The sequence below is a fragment of the Halichoerus grypus genome, chromosome 7 (genome assembly GCF_964656455.1).
Source record: "Halichoerus grypus chromosome 7, mHalGry1.hap1.1, whole genome shotgun sequence".
Classification (NCBI taxonomy): domain Eukaryota; kingdom Metazoa; phylum Chordata; class Mammalia; order Carnivora; family Phocidae; genus Halichoerus; species Halichoerus grypus.
Window position 1 is genome coordinate 107714153 of NC_135718.1, and position 20503 is coordinate 107734655.

The following is a 20503-nucleotide window of genomic DNA, read 5'->3' on the forward strand; positions in this document are numbered from 1 at the left end:
TGTTGGACTTCTGACCTACAGAACTGTAAGATAATGGATTTGTACTGTTTAAGCCACCATGTGGTGACAGTTTTTTACAGTGGCAATAGAAAATGAATACGATGGAAAAACTGGTGACGTTAGAATTGGATCTGTAATTTGTTGATATGCTACCCTATGTTCATTTTCTCATTTACATAATTTTACTATGGTTATGTAGGATGTTAACGTTAGGGGAAGTTTGGTAAGAGAAAACTCTACTATTTTTCCAAATTTTCTGTAAATCTAAAATTATTTTACATAGAAAGGAAAAAACATCAGGGATTCCTTCCCTTCTCAAGTTGCTTCCACTATTCCATCTCACTAACATCGTATCCTTTTAAAAAGTTGCCATCTCTCCATGGTATTTGTGAATTTCCAACCAAGCTTTTAACTTGGTGGGTCCCAAACCATATGTCCATGTAAGGACTTGTTCACACATTTTTTTAGCAGATTTATCCTTTTTTTTTTTTTTAACTTATTTTTTATTCTTTTTTAAAGATTTTATTTATTTATTTGACAGAGAGAGAGCAGGAACACAAGCAGGGGGAGTGGGAGAGGGAGAAGCAGGTTTCCCGCCGAGCAGGGAGCCGGATGCGGGGCTCGATCCCAGGACCCCGGGACCATGACCTGAGCCGAAGGCAGACACTTAACAACTGAGCCACCCAGGCACCCCTAGCAGATTTATTCTTAATAGACCCAAACTGGAAACAACCCAAATGCCCGTCAGTTGGCAAATGGGTAAACATATTTTGGAATATCCATATGTGGAATCAAAAGGAACGGACTACTGATACATGCAATAACATGGATCAATTCCCAAAACAGTGTGCTTAAGTGATAAAAGACTCCATTCTGCATAGTTCCATTTATATAAGAGTATGCAAAAGATAAAACTGTAGGGACAAAGCAGATTAGTGGTTTCTAGGGGCTGAGGTGGGAGGAATGGATTGACTGTAAAGTGGCACAAAGAAATGTTTTGGGTGGTAGGATTCTGTATCTTGGTTGCAGTAGTATATACATTTGTTAAACTCATCAAATTGCACACCCAAATATAATGAATTTTCCTTTTGTAAATTATACCTCAATAGACCTAATGTTTTTTTTTAAAGATACATTTAAAACAAAAGTTGAAAGTAAAAGGTTTGAAAAAATTTAACAGGAACGTAATAATCCAGAGAATCCAGAGAATCATTGGGTAATTGTTAAAAATGCAGATCACTGTGCTTCACGCCCAAAGATTGTGATTCATCAGCTCTGGGCTAGAAAAACAATTGTGATTTATTATAGGACCTTCTTTTTTTCCCTTTGACACTTTAATTTGCCAAAAAACAAAAACAAACAAAAGTCCCCACTAGGGGGGAAATCCCCACACTGAAAGTGCTTGTTAACTACAAAGCACTTTGCAATGATTTGTTTTGTCGTTATCCTTGTTACCTAGAGTCTCCCTTCGTATTTGGACTTCCAATAACTGGAAGATAAACTAAGGAAGTAAAATATGACTGGAAAGTAGAGTTTAACGTTTCCAGTTACCGTTCCTTTTCCTTCTTCCTTGTTAATTGCCTACAACTGGATTCTAGTGAACATTTTCAGAACATCTATAAGTTCCTAAGGTCTATTAAAAGAGTAAGGAAGGAAATAATTTATACAGGACATCACCCTTCTCAGGTAATTGCAATCCATAATTCCATCCTGCTAAAATACACAAATACACAGAAATGAATTTACTAATTAAAACTTAGAAAAGCCAGAATGAGACCATTCTCACCTGGGTCCTTTCTAGTTGACAAGGTAGCATTTTCTTACTATGAGTCATGTAGTATTTTAAGGCACTGCTCTTAAAATTGCTTGAATCACCTAGATTTCCCTAATCCCTGGTGTGGCCACTGATTAGAAAAAGTCTCACACAGGATGGCCCCGGCCTTGTGTTGCACATCACCCTGCTTCTGTGTGAAAGGTGATGACATGTTTCTCCGCCTCCACTTCTCCACGTCTTAAGGGACGCGGGCAAGTCAGCGGCTCTCGTTACCGTCATGGAGGCTTCTGAGAGTGGTTGCCTGGCAGCCGTTTCATTTCAGTTACCAATCAGGCCCTGATAGCCAATTTCAGTCTTCGGGGGTTACTCCAGTTTGTAGGTGGTGAACAACTTATCCTTCTCTTAACATTGCCCAAGCTCCAGATTAAGGCAACATTTGGCTTTTCCTTTCACTGGCAGTTGCTAAATTTAAGCCTTATTTTGGCAGAAAAGAGGGAGTACCGACTAATTAAAGTAAGTCATTTTAGTTGTATCATTTGCTTTATGACAATGGAGTTGTTTAAATGATAAGCTTTCTACTATTTTTCAGAATTGTAGCTTGCAGTTACAGTATTTCCAAGGAGGCCTGGATGAGGTAGGATTTGTTTTGAGGGTTTTATTAGTGTGTTTTCAGATTAGGTTGGTGTCTGAAGGATGAAATCAGTTTATTTGTAGTCTTTTCCTTTGTTTCCACTGATGCTATTGGATTTTAAAGTCAGCATCATTTACTCCTCACATTCACATAAGACATAGATGTCATAACTTGATGTAAAAGAGAGAAGCATTTTCCTCTTGACATCCATCTCTTTCTAAATCTTATATTTGGATTTTTGTCTCCTAGTGACTACAGAATCAGTTACATATAAAAGTAATTTCAGGGACGTCTGGGTGGCTCAGTCGTTAAGCGTCTGCCTTCGGCTCAGGTCATGATCCCAGGGTCCTGGGATCAAGTCCCACATCGGGCTCCTTTCTCAGTGAGGAGCCTGCTTCTCCCTCTCCCTCTGCTGCTCCCCCTGCTTGTGCTCTCTCTCTCTTTCTGACAAATAAATAAAAATCTTAAAAAAATAAAAAAATAAAAATAAAAGTAATTCCAGTAGGGTTTCAATTTTACTTCAGTTTAATTATATAGGGAGGAGCCCTGGTGGCAAATTTTTCTAAGTCAGATGTCGCACTAGTGGGCATTTTGTCTTCTTTTTTTCCCCTCATATTTTCAAATTGTCATAGTGCATTTCTTTCTTTTTTGTGGTATATAATTCTGTAATAATAAATGCATAGAAATTAAGTACAACACACATGGAGAAAATGCGTTATATTATAGTGCCTAGAGTATTTTGTTTGTTTTTACCTTTTGTAGGAATATATCTTTATTTTGTATTTTTTAATTTAAATTCAGTTAGCCAACATAGAGTAGTACATCATTAGTTTTTGTTGTAGTGTTCAGTGATTCATTAGTTGCGTATAACACTCAGTGCTCTTCACATCACGTGCCCCCCTTAATGTCCATCACCCAGTTACCCCATCCACCTCCCCTTCCACAACCCTCAGTTTGTTTCCCAGAGTCAAGATTCTGTCATGGTTTGTCTCCCTCTCTGATTTCTTCCCATTCAGTTTTCCCTCCCTTCCCCTGTGATCCTCTGTGCTATTTCTTATATTCCAGATATGAGTGAAACCATATGATAATTGTTTTTCTCTGATTGACTTATTTCACTTAGCATAATACCCTCCATTTCCATCCATGTTGATGTAAATGGGAAGTATTCATCCTTCCTGATGGCTGAGTAATATTCCATTGTATATATGAACCACATCTTCTTTATCCATTCATCTGTTGAAGGCCATCTCGGCTCCTTCCACAGTACTTTGAAGAGGAATGAGAATGTGCAGAACCAGTGTAGTATAGTGGTTAAAAAGCAAGGTTCCAGAGTCAGGCTGCCTGGGCTTGAAGTTGTACTCTGCCACCTGGCAGCCATGTGCCCTGGGAAAAGTCAGACATCGTGTCTGTATCCCAGCTGTTGACAGGTGATCTACTGTTGATAAAGAAAGTGAACGGTTCACATAACGCACATTCTTACTTAACACCGTATTAAATCAGTACACATTTCTATTTTCATAGCTAAGGTTATTTCTCTCAGAAAAACAAATGCTTATTTATGACTGTTTTGGATGGTCTTGTTACTTGTTGTTGCTTTCCTTAGAAACCGGAGTAAAAGGTGAAGTCCTCACAATGGATCTGCCCCTCACCCTGCTACTGGGACCAGCACTTCTACCCATTGGCTCATTTTCCACAACCCCTCCCATTGCTTTCTCCACTCCAGCCACACTGACTTATTGGCTCTTTCTGAAACGTACCAGGAGTTCTTCTGCCTTAAAGCCTTTGCCCAATCCATTCCTGTTGCCTGGAATGCTTTTCCCTTCTCATACCTGCAGGCTAACTCACCTCCTTCAAGTCTTTAGTCAGTGTAATCTTTCTCCAAAAGGCCTATCGTGACCACTTTATATTCTCAGCTCTTTACATGGCTCTATTTTTCTATAGCACTTGTCTTTTACTAATTTGTTATGTTCTTGGTTTATGGTCTGTCTCCTTCCACTAGTATATGAAGCCTAATGAAGGCAAAGATTTGTGTTTGTTTTGTTCACCGATAGCATCTCAAGTGCCTCAAACCAATAAAAGGTGCTTAATAAATACATGAATGAATGAAACTTTTTAAGTGTTTTCAATATACTGGGTTTAAATCCTGACTCCTCATCTATTAAGTGTGTGACCTAAAGCAAGTTGCTGATTGGCTATTTTGTGGAGTTGTTGCATCAGTTACACAGTATTACGTATTGGAAAGCACCTAGCCAGTGCTTCATATCCAGGAAACCTTCAGTAAATTCATTCAGTCAACAAATGTTGATTGAGCACTTGTGATGTACCAAGTTCCCTATAGGCGCTGGCGTGCATCGCTGGACAGAAGAGCCGAAAATCCCTGCTATTTGTAGAACTTACCTCCAGTTTTCCTCCCTTCCTTTGATGTGGTAGTTTCTAAGGGGGAAAGTCGTGATTCTACCTCACCTACTCAGTAGTCTCTCCCCCTAGATTCACATTCAGTTAATATTTATAGGGACCCATTTTCCATTATTTTAAAAATACTTTTCCATTCAGTTATCTTATTCTTTGGAATGGCCCTAGGAAGAGGATTTTTTATTCCTCATTTTACAGGTAAGAAATCCGAAACTTGGAAGTTATGACTTGTCCAAGGTCATTCAATAGGAGAAGTTGGAGCCAGGATTTGATGCCACACTTTCTGACTCAGAGTTGCCTGCTCTTTCTGCACTGGTACTTGCATCAAAAACGCAACAGTGGCTTTTATTCATTTCACTGCCCATTTTATTTCCATTCTACAGACACTTATTGAGCCCCTACAAATTGCCTGTTATCAGACCTGCCCTGGGAAGGCAAAGATTGTTTAATCCCTGCCCTGAGTTCAGAATTTAGAGGGAAGGCTGTTGGCACATAAGTGGACATGCAGTGTGCTAAATGTAAGATTAGCTCTATTTATTTGGAATACTCAGGAGCACAGAGGAGGGCCACCTCCTCTAGAGTAAGGTGTAGGACGTGTCAAAAAACACTCTGGAAGAGATCATGCCTTAGCTGCGTCTGAAAGGATGACTTAGCCAGGGGAAAGGGAGGGAATATGAGTAGTAGCAGAGATGCATGGTAAATGTAGAAAATTTCAGGCTCTCAGAGTTGCTGGAGGGTAAAGCGTGAAGCAGGGAACGGCCAGGAATCAGGCTAGAATATTTAGTAGCTACCAGGTGATACCATATCCTACAGGCAGAACTCTTACCAGGCCCCCTCTTTTAGGGACTGTTAGGTCAGTTATCCATCCTTGGTCCAATAAGCTATAGTCAGGGCAGAAGAATTACTTGGTGCAAAGGATAGTGATCTGTTCATAAGGAATTGCTCAGAAGGGGCAGTGGGCAAGTGGGCATGCCTTATACTCCGAGGTTTCCTAGTGGGGGTAATGTCACTGGAAGGCTGGCTCGCTGCATAGTTGGTCCAGGACAGAGGCATAGTAGGAGCTAAGGCTAGCTTGGAGATAGTGAGTTTTTAGTGGCATCGTCTGTTCACTTAAGTGGTCTTCCTGAACACGTGGGAGACCACATGGCCGAATAGACTGATGCCAGATCAACCTTTATAGCCTAAGCTAAACAATATTCTCAGGTGAAAACCATGTTTCAATTTTATCAAGGAGATAAAAACAGAATTTTGTTGTAGATTCTACTACCTCTGTGAAACATTACTGACTACTCCGGGCTATCTTAAACTTTCCCTTATCTATATTCCCAGAACAACTGTAATTTCGCATATATATTGAGTGCTTACTAAAGTTTAGACACTATGGTAGATGTTAAGATAGATATAGCATTACACCTTCCCCAAACGCTTAAGGGCCAATGGGAGCAATAAGTATGCATTAGTAGGTGGACAAACTACTTTCCCAACCTTATTTTTCGCTACTTCTAATCATATACAAGCCAGATTAAATCTACTTAATGGATACCCATTGTGTTCTTATCTCCATGACATTTCTCAGGCTTTGGTTCATACAGTACCCTAGCTCCCCAGCACCTCCAAATCCAAATCCTGTCTACCCACTGGGACCTACCATATTCCACTTCTTCCATATAACTTCCGCTTATTTCTCCAGGTGATGTAACCTTGTCTTTTTCTGAAGTCCTGAAATTAGTTCCTATATACCTCTCTAAAATAATACCATATTATCAATTCTAAGATGCACATTTTTTTCACATTTTAACATCCCTGTAAGTTACTCTTTTAAGATACTCTGTCATCAACATTCTTGAAAGGATTCAGAATGATATTCTGTGGAAAAACATGAACAACTCCAAGTCAAAAAATAGTTTAGAAGAAAGAAGCATTAGGAATACCTTAACCAATTTATTTTGCATATATTCTTTTTATGTGTACACTATGCTATATATGACAAAACCTGCCTAAGTAAGTCTTTTAAAAACTTCTTTAGTACAAAATAAAAATTTTAAGTGATAAAGCATTGTGTTATAGTTTAATTGGCAGCTTTTTTCTTAGTGTACATAAAATAATAACATGACTTACCATCAGCGGTGTCCTAGATTCAAAGAAATGTATTTTGTGATTAAATATGCCAGACATTAAGAACACTTACCTCCCTAATTGTGTCATATATAATTATATTTAGTTTCCAAATCCCATATTAAACTATAAGCTCCTTGGGGGCAGAGTTTGTGTTTGCTTTATCTTTGATTCCTTTACAATACCTGGTATAGTGCTTTACAACAAATAGACATAAAACAAATATTTATTAAATAAATGGATTAGAACAAGAAAGTATTATATAGTAAGTTCCACAAAAAGTAAAATACTGCATGAGTGAACATCTACTAGTACATTCTCAGTTAACTGCTTAACTGTATTTTTGCTAGAAATATATTTATATATGATATTTGGGCAGGTCCTTGGGCCAAATCTCAACTTAGGCGAGTGGTTTTGGAACCAACCATAAACAGTCCAAGTAGCATTCCATAAACTTGGGTCTGGTTTGCTGACTACATTTATGAGCAAATGTGGTGACTCATTCTGATTGAATCATAATAAGTAGTAAATAAAGCCTTTGCCTTGGAGAACAGATGACAGTGACTTTCCCTAGCAATGCTCAGATTGGACAGGAGACCAGATAAATGCCTGTCTCTAAGAAATACAGTACTTTAGGGGGGAGCCCAGTTGACTCAGCCGGTAGAGCACGCAACTCTTGATCTCGGGGTTGTAGGTTCAAGCCCCATGTTGGGTATAGAGATTACTTAAAAATAAAATCTTAAAAAAAAAAGAAGAAAAGAAATGTACTACGACATGGATGGAACTAGAGGGTATTCTGCTGAGTGAAATAAGTCAGTCAGAGAAAGACAAATACCATATGATTTCACTCATGTGTAATTTAAGAAACAAAACAGATGAACATAGGGGAAGGGAAGGAAAAATAAAATAAGATAAAAGCAGAGAGGGAGGCAAACCATAAGAGACTCTTCACTATAGGAAACAAACTGAGGGTTGCTGGAGGGGGTGGGGGGATGAGGTAACTGGCTGATGGACATTAAGGAGGGCACATGATGTAATGAGCACTGGGTGTTGTATGCAACCAATGAATCACTAAATTCTACCCCTGAAACTAATAATACACTATATGTTAACTAAATTGAACTTAAATAAAAAAATTTAAAAAACAAAACCAAAAAGAAATGTAGTACTTTAAAAAACAGTTTTTGTTTTCTTGTTTTCTTCCCTCCAGTCAATCTCTATGCACCTATAATAAAAAACAGCCTAGGGAATTATGTCTATGTGGTATTTTCTAGGAGTCTTTACACTTATTCTTGGGCTACGGGAATAACAAGAAATAACATAAGCATTTTTTTTTCAGTCAGCTAAATAGTTTTATTTCTGATTCAAATAAGTTTGTTTCCATTTTTCTCAAATGAAAGGAGCAGTGCATTCTGTGTTTGCAAAATACTTGGCATGGGTAAGCACTGTGGTAGTCCACATTACTGTTCACCAGATATTCCCAGTTTTCTTTCTGCAGTCAAATGCTCTACCACTGAGCTATACCCCCTCTCCAGTTTTCTTTCTGGATACATGATACAATCGTATATCCTTTCCCTAGGGAGATCCCGTGTGGTCATGTGACTTTTTGTCCAATGAAATGAGACCGGAAGTGACATAAAGGTTTAAGAACTAGTACATAACTTGCCACATTTCCTTTCTCTTCTGAAGCAACTTTAGATGTGCAGAGGAAGAGCCTCCTGTAGCCTAAGTCCCTAAGTGAGAGTAGCACAGAGCGAAGCCCCCATCTCCCTTAGTTGATCGGCTCATAGATAGATGTGGAACATGTTTTGTGCTACTAAGATATTGAGATGATAAGATAAACATAACCCAGTGTATCTTGATTAATACAGTCTTCACCCAAAACAGTGGGCTTTGGTGATAACTAAAAGAATATAAAAGATTTGACATGCTGATCCTGACCCAGTATTTCTTTCTCTTCCTTATGGAAATGTTTATTGTACATAGCTTTTATAAGATAATATTCATCTCATGGTGATTAGAAAGAGTCATTTTCCCAGCATCAAAATACTTTTCTTTGAATTAGAACTTTTTCTCAAGACATTTTGATATGCTTCCATAAGATGTCCATTCATTTGCCAACAATAGAATTGTTACTTGAAAGCAGTGACTGTCATCATTCATGCGCGCATTTATTCCATTATTCAACACACTTTTATTGGATGCTCATTGTTTGCCAGGTGCTAAGACTAGGAAATGTTTAAGGAGCTCTAGATAGTTTAGTGAAAGTGGTAGGAGGCAAGTAGGGGGCCAAAAACTGTAAACTACTTTGTTCTTCTGAAGTCTAGATGTTTCAGTAGTTTCATAAATGATACCTATTTCAAGATAGTTTAGCTACATTAAAACTTAAGTTTACAAGTAACGTATCCAAGGTGATATAAACCAAATTTTAACGCTTTTGAGACTACCAACACATTACCTTATACTAATTACATAATTCTTTTTTGTTTGTTTGAGGAATTTTTGTACGGGCATTGTAGGGTTTTTTCTGTTTTTATTTTTGAGTTTTTGTTTTGGTTTGGGTTTTTTGTTTTGTTTTTTTGCGGGGCGGGGAGCTCTTATAATAAAGCTTCTCTTCTCACTATCAGTATATTCTTTAAAATTCCTCTAATGCACTAAGTACCTTTTCACCTCAGGGCCCTTGCACATGCTATTCTCATTTCCTTTTCTCCCTTAATTTAGTTCAGGAAACTACCTACTGGATGCCCTTTTCTATTGAAAACTTCTTCATAGAAAGGAATATGTTTTTCTGTTACATTGTTGTGTTTTTAAAACTCTGTTATCAAAGTTAGAAGTTTCTCTACCATAGCTGGTATAGAAAATGTTTAAGAAATAAGAAGTTAAGTGTTATCAAAAAGTTGAATTATCCCAGTTATCCTAGAAGAAAAAAAATTTTCATCACATTACCAGGTGGCTTCAAGCAACTATTATTTATAAATTAAAAAATTAAAAGCTGGATTCTTGTTTTGGTCTTCATTATAAAAATCTTAATATCTTTTCCAGAGGTGGTACAGAGGAGTAAGGAGACAGCAAAGTGCTCTTTTGGTTTTCTCTTCCATCACCTTCTGCCTTTTCATTCTAGGGGTTCTTCAGCAAGCGCCTGAAAGGCTCCATCAAGAGGACCAAAAGCCAATCAAAACTTGACAGAAACACTAGCTTTCGGCTTCCATCCCTTCGTAACGCAGATGACAGGTAGGAGTAAGCTTTCTTAAAACAGGGAAAGCAGTTTTGTTGTTTGTTTCTGTTTTTGTTTTAAACAGGGAAAGCAGTTCTACAGTGGGTTTTGATAAGGCATTTTTAGTCATCTCTGACTTTGCATCAATGACAATGGAAAGATGCAATACTAAATTCACTTTTTTTTTTTTGTCTTGTTCATATTGAGGCAAGGTACAAAGTGTTGGCTCAAATGCCCAGGCAGTTTAAGAATCTTACAATATTGGAAAGTAAGAACTAATTTAAGTGCTGTTTCTATAGAATCAAATCCTAGTGGTCAGAGATGTCTTTCTTGTGTAGAATGACTGTAGGATGATGATGACAATAGTAAACATGTCTTGAGCACTGCACTAGATGCTTTATATACATTAGCTTGTTTAATCTTTATAGTAACCCTATAAGATAGATATTATTATAGCCACTTTGTAGATGAAGAATCCGAGGCACAGAGAGATTAAATAATCTTGCCCAAGGTCATACAGCTTAGTAAATAGCAAAAATGGTATTTGAACTTGAGCAATTTGGCTGAAGTCCATGCTGTTCACTGCTCCATTGTTCTTTGTGTAAAGCATATGGAATCAGTTGTATTGATTTGCAGTCACATCTAGAAAACGTATGAAAAGGAAGATTTTGATTATTAGGACTATCAGCTTGAGTAACCCTCAAAAGTGTAGCTCATTAAGGATAACAACCTTGTAAAATCGTTGAATGTTTTTAAAACACATTTTTAATACTTCGTATCTCCACATTGTTCAAAATTTAGGAAATGGTACTTGCTGTATTTTGACACGTCACCAACATTTACTGAGTGCTTACTGTTTGCCAAGCATTTTTAATGTAGTCTCTCATGTACTACAACCCTAGATATGGTTATTACCCTCATTTTACAGATGAGGAACTAAGACAAAAGAAATTGAGAAACTTGCCCAAGGTCACACAGCTAGTAGGTGGTAGAGCTTGGATTTGAAGTTCTGTCTGCCCTTCATATCTGATACTCTTATTTATACTGGATTTTTTTTCTTTTAGTAAGTCCATTATTTTCAGTTATCTACATAACAAGCAAATATAGATTACAGCCTCTGTAATGGCACATTATAGATTTGCCAGGCAGAGAATTCCTCTCCTTTTTTAATGGATGAAGTAACTTGTCCCCCATACTTAGCTGATGAGACAGTATACTGCTTTATCAGCGATTCTTATCCCTGAACCACTTTAGAGGTGCTCTGTGAAATTTGCAAGTCTGTCCAATTTGCCGTGTAAAAGTTGTGTTGTTAATTATCTCTTTTATACCTCTTTGTTTTATTTTTATTTTTATTTTTTTTTTTTAAAGATTTTTATTTATTTATTTGAGAGAGAGAGAATGAGAGGGAGAGAGCACATGAGAGGGGGGAGGGTCAGAGGGCGAAGCAGACTCCCTGCCGAGCAGGGAGCCCGATGTGGGACTCGATCCAGGGACTCCAGGATCATGACCTGAGCCGAAGGCAGTCGCTTAACCAACTGAGCCACCCAGGCGCCCTATACCTCTTTGTTTTAAAGTAATCATTAAAAAGCTGATTGTTTTTCTAAGAGTTAAAAACATTTTAAAGTCTCAATAAAATGGAATGACAAATTTTTTCAAAATATTGTTGTTTTTTTTTTTAAAGATTATTTATTTATTTATTTATTTATTTAACAGAGACAGAGAGAGAGCATAAGTAGGCAGAGCGACAGACAGAGGGAGAGGGAGAAGCAGGCTCTCTGCCGAGCAGGGAGCCCGATGCGGGGCTCGATCCCAGGACCCCGGGATCATGACCTGAGCTGAAGGCAGCCGCTTAACCAACTGAGCCACCCAGGCACCCCCCCCAAAATATTGGTTTTTAAGAACAAGGACATTGTACAACCTCTGAAACACTCCCAGTTCAGTAGCCACTTTCTTAAACTCTGCAGCATCATGTGTATGTTTGGGTGACAAGGAAATAGTTTTTATAGGAGTACTTTATTTTTTAAACTTACACTAAATATCACTTTCATAATTTCGAATTGCTCCTTCCTCTTCCATTTTGCTTTAGGTAGCCTAAAGGAATGCTTAGATTGAATTACCACTAGATTGTATTCTCCTAGAGTCTCCTATATGCTATTATATAGCTAGTGCACTTTTATTTAGCCTTTCCGATGACCTAAATTCATTATGTGTGCCTTCCATGCAGTTCTGCTTCAATCAATAGTATCTTTGTATCTCAAATACAGCATAATAAAAAGGTGCCAGTAAATCTCAAATATTTATATTTTTCAAATCCATTTGAATTATAGAAGTTTCTTATACAGAAAGCTTTCAAAAACTTTATTCTTCCCATAAAGGGATATACTCACTAGAGTTTGAATATATAATTTTTTTTTTTTTAAACAAGCTCTCTTGCCTTCAGATCATCTGCAGATGCATATAAATAGAATTAAGGTACAAGATATTAATCAACTGAGTTCTTTGAATCAGTACCCTTATAGGTGAGACCAAAGATTTTTTTCAAAAACTGTGGTTTTCTTGGGTTATATGCATTGATTGCCCAAGTCAGGCCATTTCTTCCAAAATGGTATATAGTGTCTAAATCTCAGTAGCAAAACATTTCTGTTCTTATATCAAATCCATAGAAACTCTAGGCAGACCTAGTAAGCAACCCTTTTTTTCAGTTTTTAAATTATACAGTAAAATGCATATGTCTTTGTTTTAAAAACTTTCACTACAGGGGCACCTGGGTGGCTCAGATGGAGCCCAGCGCTGGGCTCAGCACTCAGCAGGGAGTCTGCTTGAGATTCTCTCTCTCTCTCTGTCCCTCTGCCACAGGCTTGTGTGCACTATCATTCTCTCTCAAAAACAAATAAAATCTTTTAAAAAAGTAAGTTTTAGTACATAAGTACAGATCAAAAAGCTGAAGTCCCCTTCACCCTGCCCATCTTTCCATACACATAACCTCATTAGCAGTTTGTATATTTTCACACCTCTTTAAAAATCCATACATAAATGCACACATATATATGTTTTGCTTATTTTCATATAAGTGGAATCATATTACACATATTACTGTGTGATTTACTTTTTAATACAAATATTTTGGACAACTTTTATGTCAGTACATGTAAATCTACATTATTTTAACAGCTGCCTTCTTGGTATGCTACAGTTTTTTGTAACATATTCCACTTCTGTGATAGATATTTTAATTGTTTCCCCCTTTGGGGCACAAACTAGCGATATAGTGGACATTTCTGAACATACACCTTTTTTGTCCTTATGTGATTGAGTCAGATTTGTGAAGTAAAACTACTAGATATAGCATATGCACATTTATCAAATGATCCTTCAAAAAAGCTGTAGTAATTACCATTTCCACCAACAGAGTAGGATTATTTTTATCTTTTGGAGCCAGACAAGAGGCTTGAACTCACGACTCTGAAATCAAGACCTGAGCTAAGATCAAGAGTAGGAGGCTTAACCAACTGAGCCACCCAGGCACCCCATGGATTACTTTAATCTTTTAAATAACATTTTACATTGTATCAATATGATGGAATAAATACTAATAATAAACACCTATATAGTATTTACTATGTGCCAGACACTGTTCTAAGCATTTTATATAAACTAACTCTAATCATTACAACAAATCCTATGGGGTAGTTACTGTATTGACCTCATTTTGAGGATGAGGAAACGGAGACACAGAGAAATAAGTAAATTGTACAAGGTGAGAAAATGGCAGACCTGTGGTTCAAATCCAGGAAGTCTGGCTCTAGAGTCTACATTCTTAAACTTTATGCTATATTGCCTCTCAAAAAAAGATGCAAGGGGATGCATTTTTTTGTTTTGTGGTTCCCTAATGTCTAATAAGTTGAACATCTTTTCACTTCTTCTATGACTTGTTTATTTATTGCTTTGCCCATTTTTCTGTTGAGCTGTTTTGTCCTTTTTTCCCTGATTTGTAGTAGTGCTTTATTATTACTAGGGATTGTAAGCCACTATTATGCATGTTGCTAAAATTATCTCCCAGTCTATTTCTTGTCTTTTAAAAATCATGTCTCTAGGGGTGCCTGGGTGGCTCAGTCACTTAAGCATCCAACTCTTGATTTAGGCTCAGGTCATAATCTCTGGGTCATGAGATCAAGCCCCATGTCCGACTACACGCTCAGCGGGGAGTCTGCTTGTCCCTCTCCCTCTGCTCCTCCTTCCACCTGCACACACACACACACACACACACACACACACACACACACACATACACTATCTCTCTCTCATAAATAAATAATGAAAAATTAAAATCGTGTCAGTAAATTATATAGAAGTGTTAGATTTTCTTTTCTTTTTTTTTTAAAAGATTTTATTTATTTATTTGACAGAGACAGCGAGAGCAGGAACTCAAGTAGGGGGAGTGGGAGAGGGAAAAGCAGGCTTCCCGCTGAGCAGGGAGCCCGATGTGGGACTCGATCCCAGGACTCTGGGATCATGACCTGAGCCGAAGGCAGCCACTTAACGACTGAGCCACCCAGGCGCCCAAAGTGTTAGATTTTCATTTGGTCTAATATGCCAATCTTTTTCTTTATGACCTACCTCAACAAATTTGACCAGAACACAAAAGAAGTCAGAGATCTATTTCTCATTACATTTCTCATTATGATCCTGTGCAAATCACTTCATCTCTCCCCCCTTCAAGACGAAGAGAGATTCTATCTTGAAGTATCAGAGAATAATGCAGTAGTGATCATGATAGGAATTCTTACAGGTTTTTGATAACCACAAAACTTATCTGCACTCATAGCATTTTAAAAAGGTAAAATTTTCTCATGAGGTCTGAGTTACTGCTTAAGATGACTGAGACACAGTTTTAAATGAGTTTTGCTAAATATGATCAGTAAGCTTTTCTATGCAAAATACAATAGGGTATTTTAACATGCAGACTTGACTGATCAGAAAGACCCTCGCAGCTCCAGGTTTGTCTAGCCAATGATCTACTGGTCATAAACTCTGCTATAAGGCTGTGGTGGAATTTGGTTACCAGTGTTGCTTTTTGGGTCCGTTTATAGTAGTCCTTAAACTCAGAATTTCCTTTATGAACTTGTGGGGCACAGGCATACGAAGTACAGCTTTTGCCAATTAATATTTCTAGAAACCAAATTTCTTGATATACAGTAACATGTGTGATGGTTAGGTACATTCCAGAAAGCTGTGTGCTACAAAGGAGTGTAGAGAACTAAAGACATGGCCCCCGACCTCAGGAGAGTCCAGTAAAAGAAGTCAGTGTCCAGGAGAAGATGGTACGGGTAGGCTGAGATGACTTCCTGCTGGATATTCAGGAAACAGCCTTACTGGGCAGTGGCCCATGAATGGAACAGGTCTCATTTGAACTTAGAAACAGATACAGGGAGAGAGCTTTTCTCAGAATAGAAATAATGAGCAAAAACAGATTATAAGAAATGATGGCGCTTAAAGAGAAATTCTGAATAGTTCATGGTATATAAAGCAGGAAGGTAGGAAATAAGATTGGAAAGGTAAAATTCCAGTTTTGAAGTTGGTAGGTAAAAAGCTTCTGCTTTTTTTGTCTTAAAAATTACTCAATATAAGAAAAGAAATATGAACTCCATCTTAGATGAAACGAGGAGAAAGCTGAATGATAGATTACTTAAAATTAAGGGACGATCAGACTAGTTGCCTACAGAGTGAAATTCTGAAAAGAAGTCTATCACTTAGGATTCACACTGGCTGGTAGTTAACAGATAACTCCAAATAGTAATGGCTTAAACAAGTAAAATTATTTTTTCCTCACCTAAAAGAAATCTGAAGGTGGACAGTCCAGGGTTAAGGGACCAAGGCACTTTGTGAGCTTTTTCCTCTCCCATCCTTAGGGTCTTCAAGGATCTCTTTCTGGATACAGTGTAGCTACTAAAGCTTCAGCCATAGCACCCATGTTTCAGGTATCATAAAAGGGCACCTGTCTTCCAGCTAAGTGTTTTCCCTTTAAAGCCATTTCCCTGAAACCCCATCCAGTGACTTCTGTTGTGTCTCATTACCATCTCTTTCTGCAAGAGAGGCTGGAAAATGTTATACCTGGGTACATCATTTCCCCCCAGTAATGCCAGAGTCTGTTATTAAGGAAGGAGGGAGAGATGGACATTTGAAAGAAAACTAACAGTCTGTAACAAAAGAATGAGGTTGATTTACCCACCCACCTCCAGAATTCTGCAATGATTCAGCTCCCACCCAGCTCTAGAAGGCCAGCAGTCAGGCTTACATTTGTCACATAGCAAATTTGAGAAACTGAACCAACCCAGATAAAAAGACCTACAGACAGCAACATTTGTGTTCGCCTCTTACAAACCTCTATGGTAATTCCACTCCTAAGTATATCCAAGAGAAATGAAAACATATGTCACCGCAAAAACTTGTACATGAGTATTCATAGCAATATTATTCATAATAGCCAAAAAGTGGTTATGATCCAAATGTCCATCAGCTGATCAATGGATATACAAAACATGATATATCCTTACAATGCATTACAATTGACCCTTGAACTCAACACAGGGGTTAGGTGTGCTGACCATCCCCCCCCACCTCTGTAATAGTTGAAAATCCACATATAACTTTTGACTCCCCAAAAACCTAACTGCTAATAGCCCACTGTTGACCAGAATCCTTACGGGTAACATAAACAGTCAATTAACACATATTTTGTATGTTATATATATTATATCCTGTATTCTTACAATACATTTAGCTAGAGAAAAGAAAATGTTATTAAGAAGTTCCTAAAGAGGTGCCTGGGTGGCTCAGTTGTTAGGTGTCTGCCTCCGGCTCAGGTCGTGATCCCAGGGTCCTGGGATTGAGCCCCGCATCGGGCTCCCTGCTCCGCAGGAAGCCTGCTTCTCCCTCTTCCACTCCCCCTGCTTGTGTTCCCTCTCTAGCTGTGTCTCTCTCTGTCAAATAAATAAAATCCTTAAAAAAAGAAAATCCTAAGGAAGAGAAAATATATTTACAGTACTGTACTGTATTTACTGAAAAAGAATCCACTGTAAGTGGACCTGCACAGTTCAAACATGCATTGTTCAAGGCCAAATGTATTATTCAGCCATAAAAAGGAATGAAGTACTAAAACATGCTACAACATGGATAAATCTTGAAAACTTTATGCTGAGTGAAAAAGACCATCACAAAAGACCATATTTTGTATGATTCCATTTATATGAAATGTCCAGAATAAGCAAATCTATAGAGACAGTAGATTAATGGTTGCCAGAGGCTGGGGATATAAGGTAGGGGGAGTCACGAATGAGGAATGACTGTTAATGGGCATGAGGCTTCTTTTTGGAGCAATGAAAATGTTTTAAGCTTAGATTGTGGTGACAATTGCACAAATCTGAATATACTGAAAACTGTATACTTTAAATGGATAGATTTTATGGTGTGTGAATCATATCTCAACCTCAATAAAAATGTCAAATTAAAAAAAAAACAAGAAACAGCTGGCCAAGAAATACTCTACAATGAAGCTCATTAGTCTATAAGCTCCGTTCCAGTGCACAAAACTTCCATCGTGTTTTTTAAGTGCTTTACTATTAAATATAAACAGATAACCAAGAATCTCCAGATATTGGAGGAAAGTCTCCAACATAAAAGAGAGCAAAACAAATAAATAGGAGGGAGAAAAAAACAACCCAGGAGAAACAGAAACACTGCACAGAGCCAAAAACAACTTTAAAGCATAATATTTTCTTTTCTTTTTTTTTTTTTTAAAGATTTTATTTATTTATTTGACAGAGAGAGAGACAGCAAGAGAGGGAACACAAGCAAGGGAGTGGGAGAGGGAGAAGCAGGCTTCCCGCTGAGCAGGGAGCCCGATGCGGGGCTCAATCCCAGAACCCCGGGATCATGACCTGGGCTGAAGTCAGACGCTTAACAACTGAGCCACCCATGCGCCCCTAAAGCATAATATTTTCAAAAGATAAGATTGTATATCTATGAAACAGTAACAAGATGATACAAGAAAAGGGACATCAAAGAAACAAGAAAGAGAGCTTAAGAATTAAAAAGATAAAAGCTGAAGTCAAGTCACTGTCCCAGAAAGTAGAACAGAAATTGAGAAAATCAACCCAGAAGATTCTAGGAAAAGAGAACATAGAAAAACTTCAGAGAGGAAATTGTCAAAGAAACAATACAAGAAAATGTCTCAAAACAAAAAAACATAAATGTCCAGGTTAGAAAGGCCATCAAATTCCCAGCACAGTGAATGAAAAAAGACAAAAGACCCCCCACCCCAACACACACACACACACACACACATCAATTCACATCATCAAGAAATATCAGATCACCAAGACAAAAAAAAAATCTTAAAAGCTTCTGGAAAGAAAAAAATAGGTTACATACAGAGGAAGAGTGGGAGGATCACATTGTAATTCTCATAGAAATATTGAAAACTGGAAGTTGATGGAGAAATGTCTTTAAAATTCTGAGTGAAAATTATTTTCAACCTAATATTCCTTATACAGGGAAATCCTTGAATGTCAGTCACACGGAGGAGTTTGGATTTTATCATATAAGCAGTGGGGAGCCTTTAAACACTTTTGAGCAAGGGAATGACCTAATCAGAATTGTGCCATGTATAGATTAATCCAGGAATGGGATTTCAAATGACTTGGTGTGCACATACTAAGTTTGGGAAACCAGTTAGCAAAGAGCTATTGTAGGAAATAATGAAGGCTATAAGGAGGATAGTGACACTGGGAATGAAGAGGCAGAGTCAAGATAGGAGGAACATTTTAGAGGTGAAATCAATAGGATGTCACAAAGTCATCATAGTTCCAAAGCCATCTAATCAGATAAAAGCCAGTAAAGTGATTTCCTAGAATCAATATTGGCAACATTTTCAAATTAAAGCCATGTCATGTGGAAGGGTGTTGGGACAGGAGAAGACTGATATTTATACCTTTCATTCAAATGCATTTTTAAAAGGTTTAAAAAATGAGGAAATGCTGAAGAACAGTGGTCATACTACATTATCAGACATTCCAAGGTTCCAACTGTCTGCCGGGTGGCCAACCTTGCCTGGAAACGCTACTTAAATTTACTGATCTTGAAGTAAAGATAAACACATGGAGTAGAATTTTCTTAACCTCTTCACACATCCCTCAAATAAAAACCTTCACACTGATGTCCTCAATTCTGAGGCCCACTGACAAAGCATGGTTTTAAAGCAGTTGGCTTGTTCATTGTCAGGAGATACCTAAAAGTTAAGTGTGGTGTTCATTTGTAGGGAGAATTTTGGGACAATATACTGAGCTTCTTGAGTTTCTCCTAATTAGAACTAATTTTTTAACTTACTTTGAATTTATATGCTCACAAGAAATTGTAAAAATAGTATGTAGAGTCTTGTAAACCCCTCCCCCAACTCCCCCCAATAGCTATATCTTATAACTGTACTATAATATAAAAACCAGATAATTGATCTTGGTACAGTACTATTAATTGGACTACAGACTTTACTCAGTTTTCACCAATTTTCATATACTCTGCATAGTTCTATGCAATTTCATCCTATGTATAGATTTGTGTAATCACCACCACAATCAAGATATAGAATTGTTCCATTACCAGAAAAGAACTCCTTCTGCCCCTTCACAGTCCTACCCACCTCCCCACAACCATCCCTGTCCTCTAGCAACCACTAATTTGTTTTCCATCTCTATAGTTTTGCTATTTCAAGAATGTTATATAAATGGAATCATATAGCATATAACCAATTAAGATTGCCCTTTTTTCAGTGCATAGGATGCCCTTGAAAACCACCCAAGTTGTTGCATCTATCAATAGTTTGCTCCTTGTTATTGCTGAGTAGTATTCCACTGTATGGATGTACCAGAGTTTGTGAAGTCATTCACCCGCTGAAGAACATTGGGTACACATGAAGAAAAGTTGCATATGCATAAGTTTTCACTTCTCTGGTGTAAATGCATGTGAGTGTAGTTGCTGGATAGGATGGCACGCACATGTTTAGGTTTACAAGAAACTGCCATATTCTTTTCCAGAGTATCTGTAACCATTTTACATTCCCACCAGCTATGTTTACAGTTTTTTATGTCCCAAGAGATAGTCACCTATGCTGTCTTCTAGAAGTTTTATGATTTTTAGCTTTTGTATTTAGGTTGCCAATCCATTTATTTAATCTTGTGTTGGCTTTAAATGAAAGGTCTTGACTCAGAACTTATTGGCGTTCAGTCCAAGATATCAAAACTAAGAACTTGCCCCAGCCAAGCCAGTTACAGGGAGTCTGCCTTCCTTTGGAGAGGGAAATATT

At 37.7% G+C, this 20503-nt stretch overlaps 1 protein-coding gene across 12 annotated transcripts in view; it reads left to right on the plus strand.

The window, feature by feature from the left end:
- RASAL2 (RAS protein activator like 2) overlaps positions 1–20503 on the plus strand; it is a 359574-nt gene that overhangs the window by 291438 nt on the left and 47633 nt on the right. For all 12 annotated transcript variants that reach the window (XM_078078022.1, XM_078078024.1, XM_078078023.1 and 9 more), the window contains one exon: positions 10054–10163. In XM_078078022.1, coding sequence (XP_077934148.1) covers positions 10054–10163 — 110 coding nt within the window. The remainder of the gene's footprint in view (positions 1–10053; positions 10164–20503) is intronic.